At 49.0% G+C, this 5,420-nt stretch overlaps 1 protein-coding gene across 1 annotated transcript; it reads left to right on the forward strand.

The window, feature by feature from the left end:
- The first annotated feature begins 250 nt into the window (after positions 1-250).
- SOX11 (SRY-box transcription factor 11) lies at positions 251-3,288 on the forward strand. Its single transcript, XM_009942062.2, has one exon. The coding sequence runs from the start codon at positions 326-328 to the stop codon at positions 1,568-1,570; it is 1,245 nt and encodes a 414-aa protein (XP_009940364.2). The 5' UTR covers positions 251-325; the 3' UTR covers positions 1,571-3,288.
- The last annotated feature ends 2,132 nt before the right edge of the window (positions 3,289-5,420 follow it).

The raw sequence follows: 5,420 nt of genomic DNA on the forward strand, positions 1-5,420 counted from the left end.
CCGGGAGTTTTGCAGAAGGGGGAGCGGCCGTGGCGGCGCGAGGCCGGTGCACGGGCAGAGCGCGCGCGCGGCGCTGAGCGCACGAGCTCCAGCCGCGCCCCAGCCCGGCCCGGCCCCAGCGGGGCCGCCGGGGCTGCGGGCAGCCGCCAGCGCCCGCCCGGTCGCCCCGGGGCCGCGGCTCGTAGCGTGGCGGAGGGGGCTCGGCTCGGCTCGCCGCGGGAGCAAGGTGCGGCGGTGGGAAGGGGGCGGCGGCGAAGCGGCTTTGTCGACTCGGAGGGGAGCGGCACCTCGGCGGGAAGAGCGGCGCCTCGGCCGGGAGCCCACCATGGTGCAGCAGGCGGAGAGCGCCGAGGCGGAGAGCAACCTGCCCCGGGAGGCGATGGACACGGAAGAGGGCGAGTTCATGGCTTGCAGCCCGGTGGCTTTGGACGAGAGCGATCCGGACTGGTGCAAAACGGCGTCGGGGCACATCAAGAGGCCGATGAACGCGTTCATGGTGTGGTCCAAGATCGAGAGGAGGAAAATCATGGAGCAGTCCCCGGACATGCACAACGCGGAGATCTCCAAGCGCCTGGGCAAGCGGTGGAAAATGCTGAAGGACAGCGAGAAGATCCCCTTCATCCGGGAGGCGGAGAGGCTGCGGCTCAAGCACATGGCCGACTACCCCGACTACAAGTACCGGCCCAGGAAAAAACCCAAAATGGACCCGTCGGCCAAGCCCAACGCCAGCCAAAGTCCGGAGAAGAACGCGCCCACCGGCAGCGGCGGCAGCAAAAGCGCCAAGAGCTCCGGGAAGAAGTGCAGCAAGCTGAAAGCCTCCTCCGCCTCCTCGCCCCCCAAGCCGGGGGCCAAAGCCGCCCACCACGGGGACTACGCGGGCGACGAGTACGTCTTCGGTTCCCTGAAGGTGAGCAGCAAGACGGTCAAGTGCGTCTTCATGGACGAGGAGGAGGAGGACGATGACGACGAGGATGAGCTGCAGCTGCGGATCAAGCAGGAGGCGGAGGAGGAGGAGGAGGACGAGGAGCCGGGCCCGCAGCAGCTGCGGCGGTACAACGTGGCCAAAGTGCCGGCCAGTCCCACCTTGAGCTCCTCGGCGGAGTCCACCGAGGGGGCCAGCCTCTACGAGGAGGTGCGGGGCGGCGCCGCGGCGGCGGGGGCAGGCGGCGGGAGCAGACTCTACTACAGCTTCAAGAACATCACCAAGCAGGGCCCGCCGCCTCCGCCCCAGCAGCAGCAGCCGCAGCCGCCCGGCCTCTCCCCGGCCTCCTCCCGCTCCATCTCCACCTCGTCGGCCGGCAGCGAGGAGGCGGACGACCTGCTCTTCGACCTCAGCCTCAACTTCTCGCAGCACGGCCACGCCGCCGCCGAGCTGGGGGCCGGGGCCGCCGGGGCCGCCGCCGCCGGGAACCTCTCCCTCTCGCTGGTGGACAAGGACCTGGACTCCTTCAGCGAGGGCAGCCTGGGCTCCCACTTCGAGTTCCCCGACTACTGCACCCCGGAGCTGAGCGAGATGATCGCGGGCGACTGGCTGGAGGCGAACTTCTCCGACCTGGTGTTCACGTACTGAGCGGCAGCGGCGCGGCGCCGGCGGTGATGGTGGTGATGGTGATGATGATGATTTTAAAACAAAACAAAACAAAAAAGTCTTGTTTTCTTTAAAAAAAAAAAAATCTCGAAGTTAGTTCCGAGCCCGGGAGTTGTGATTTTTATTTTTTTTATTATTGTTATTATTATTTTTTGTGTTTTTTTAAAATTTTTATTGCATTTGGTGATCACAACAACAACAGCAAAGGCAAATGGGACTGGGGGAAAAAAAATTATACAGAAGGCGCTGTTTGAAGCTTGTCGGTCTCTGATTGAAGTCTGGAAGATGGTCTGCAAAGAAGTCTTTTGGCAGCACAACTGTTACTCAAGGGGGTTTGTGGATTTTTTTTTTTTCCCGTGAGAGATCTTAAAGAACTGTTCTGATTTTTTTTTTTTTTTTCTGAAAGGGACCATTGCAACTTTTTTTGGAGGGAGAAAACTGATGTCTTCTATGCATCCGATTCTTAACAAAGCTGCAGGGAGCTTGAAAAAATGCAGACTGTACAAACGCTTACAAATAACTGAACTGACTTAGGATCAGAGTTTACTTTTCAGATCAAATTGTTTATGGTTTTACAAATGTGATTTCTACTTGCCAACTTTTTTTTTTGTAACTTGTTCCCTTATACCTCCTTGATTGAATACCAGACAGCCTAGACCTCAGTACAAAAAGGTATTGAAACATTTTTGATACATAACAGACCTCAGTCTTTTTTAAAAATTAATATATTTTCAGGCGTATTTTTGTACAGTGAAAAGGGAACATTCTTGCTGTGTTTTTTCAGTAAGACTTTTCAGGCACTTCTTCCCTTTTATTTTCTTTTTTTTTTCTCTGTTTTTAGCATGCAAGTTTGTTGGTACGTTACGTCCTGGTTTTAAAAGGATTAAAATTTTAAAAAGAATAATCCTTGCATCTAAAGGCCTTGTGGTTTTAAAAAGAAAAAAGAAACAAACACTTTTTTTGTACAGCTATAGTTCAGATTTGTTCAATATTTGTAGGTAAAGATTTATTGAAAATGGTGATATAGACCTCAGAGCTGTTATCTTAGTTTAAAAGATTGTATATGTACTGTACTATAGTAGGACTTTATGTATCTCATACGCTGTGATATGTGGATGGGGCCCCAGATGGAAGGTATGAAACTGGATTCTCGATTTTAGCAAAAAAAAAAAAAAAAAGAAAAAAGGCACATAGTTAAAAAAGTTTCTCATGTTGTGCAATATAATCTAAAGTACAGACCATCTGCATATTTTGTAGCAAATGATGGCAAAAGCAGACTTGTGCACTGTCAACATCATAGCCTGTTTTTTTTTTTTTTTTTAAATGCTGAAAGTCTGTATCTTGACAATTTTAATAAATCAGCTGGAACTGATAGAAACTCGTATCGCTCTTAGTGTCTGTAGAGGTGACGCTGGAGATGCCGGGGGGTCCCCCCCCTCGCCCGCCGAGGAGCGGTAGCTGCAGGCTGTTGTGCACGACCATAAGCTAGCGGGAAGGAGAGGAAGGGCTGCTTCTTTTCTTTTCCTTTTTTTCCACCCTCCCCGCCTTCCGCCTTTCCCCCCCCCCACCCCCCGGTTTTGCTGCGCGGGGCCCGGTGGGTGCCTGGCAGCGGGGTCCCCCCTGCCGAGGCTCGCTGGCTGCGGGCCGGGCGGCGGCAGGTTGGCTTGCCCCGGGCGTTTTCGGCTCTCCTGCCTCCCCCCCAAGCCAGCGGCGAACGGGCCCGGGTGCCCGCTCCCGCCGCCGCGGGGGACGCGACTCGCTCCCCCCCCCCCCCCCCCCCCCCCCCCCGGTCCTTCCCCTCTCTCCCTTTTTTAATGGGTAGCCTGGGCGAGACTTGACGCGGAGATGCTCGGAGCAGCGGGCGGTGCTGCATCTCCCCCCACCCCCCCTCCCTGGGGCGGCCCCGGCCCCGCTCCGGAGAGCCGCCCGCCGCCCCGGGCCGGGGCTCGGGAGCGGAGGAAGGAAGGAAGGAAGGAAGGAAACGGGGGGTACGAGCTCCTGCTGTAGGTGAGCAGACTTTGTCAGTGTGCTTTTTTTTTTCTTTTTTTTTTTTTTTCTTTTTTGTTTTAACCGTAGGAGCCATCAGATTTGAGTTGTGCGCCCTGAAATCGCTGCTGATGGCGATAAAGCAGACTCACAACGTGGAAGTTTGTTTCTCAGTAAGTTTACTTTTTATCTGATAGGCATTGGTAAATTATTATGTTTTTTTCTTTTCTCCACTAATTAATGATCCAGCTGTTTACAGGGACAATTCACTGTGCTGGTATTTTGGTGGCAACCACTGCTACAGGCTTTCAGACTTGCTGAAATGAAAATCCTGCATACACATTTGTAAGGCATAATAAAACATAACAGTAAAACCTGCATGCATGTTATGTTTAATCAAAGACAACTCTTAGGCATTTAAGTGGTGAGATATCTTACTTTAGGTTAGTTAAACTGGTAGTAAAATGATTAATATAATCTGATCTCTTTCTAATAATAATAATAATAAAACACTCATGATTCTAAATAAAAGTTGTTTGGCCTAAATCTTTGCTATCAGAAAAGAGATATAGCATATCTGGGAACTCAAAATTTATGTCTTGCATTGTGGTAATTCTTGATGAGAAACTGTGTTTTAAAACAAAATTAATTACAATATACAAGATATCCTTGGCAATGGATAGTCCTCAATAAAACAGAGTTTCTTGAATTTTCAGTTTTTGGTCTCAAATGATTAGTGTGTTCTCCATGTAATAATGTAGAAATCAGATGACTGAAAACAAATGACATTTATCTCTTCTAAGGCAAACGAGTGAAAGAAAACAGATACACTGAAGTGCTCTAGCTTAGCCATTCACTATCCTGCTATGGGAAATCCGTTTTTGGGCTAGGGTGATGGAGTAAGTTGATCAGGTTTTAAGTCTTCAAACTGAGCCAAAATTCTCTTAGTAATTCTTCAAGCTGTCATAAGAGTATGGGGACTTGTTGTTCCAGTCCCTTTCTTCTGATATGCATCCTTGTTTATGAAAAGTGAGAATAGGCAGTGTCATTAAACATTTGTACTTTACAGATGTTCAATGAGTTATGAACGATTATGGTCAAATATAGGCTGCGTTTAGTTTGCATTGTAATAAGGTCTGTGTCTCAGCCTACAAAAGTTTTGACTTGCGTATATTTTTGGAAGCTGTTTTTAAAATTACCATTTGAAATATTAATCAAGGGTAATTGATTTAAAGGATCCACGTTTAGAGCAGTCAGGCATATTTTATAAGAGCAACAGGTCTACTTTAGTCAAAGAATGTAACACCCACTCGGAAGTATATCTTTGCTTTCTTCTCGATGGGAATTATACAATACTGTATCAGAGGAATATTTTGAGTGAAGCTATATGGTGCAGGGAGACAATTTTTTGACCAGACGGTTCAGTTTATTTTATTTCAGTGTTTATTGTTGCATACTGCTCAAGGAAGAATTAGGTAGTGTTCTGTTTAAGCCACTACGCTGTTAGGGCTGAAGTTCGATGCTGTTGAATGTCTAAGCTCCTGCTGATCTCAGTGAGAGCAGAAAACAATCTTCTAGTCGTGAAAAATAGCATCTGCTAAGCTACTCATGGTTTTTACTTTTGCCTTGTCTGATAATATTCCTACCTTCTGTTTCTCTTTCCGTTTATTTTTTTAGAGTACATAGGAATCCTTACTGACCTGCTAGAGCAGTCCTCTTGCAGACTTAGTATCTCCTGTGGCCTTTTTTTCCACATTCTTTGTGTACAATACTACTCTAAGTGTAATAGGACTCAGCGACAGAAGGGAGAAAAATGAGCTTTTTTATGTGGAAAGACAGTTTACTT

This window comes from Opisthocomus hoazin, chromosome 2 (genome assembly GCF_030867145.1).
Source record: "Opisthocomus hoazin isolate bOpiHoa1 chromosome 2, bOpiHoa1.hap1, whole genome shotgun sequence".
In the NCBI taxonomy this organism is placed as follows: Eukaryota; Metazoa; Chordata; class Aves; order Opisthocomiformes; family Opisthocomidae; genus Opisthocomus; species Opisthocomus hoazin.

Bases quoted from the DNA above. Each gene is read 5' to 3' on its own strand.
- SOX11 (XM_009942062.2), top strand. From the start codon at position 326: ATGGTGCAGCAGGCGGAGAGCGCCGAGGCGGAGAGCAACCTGCCCCGG.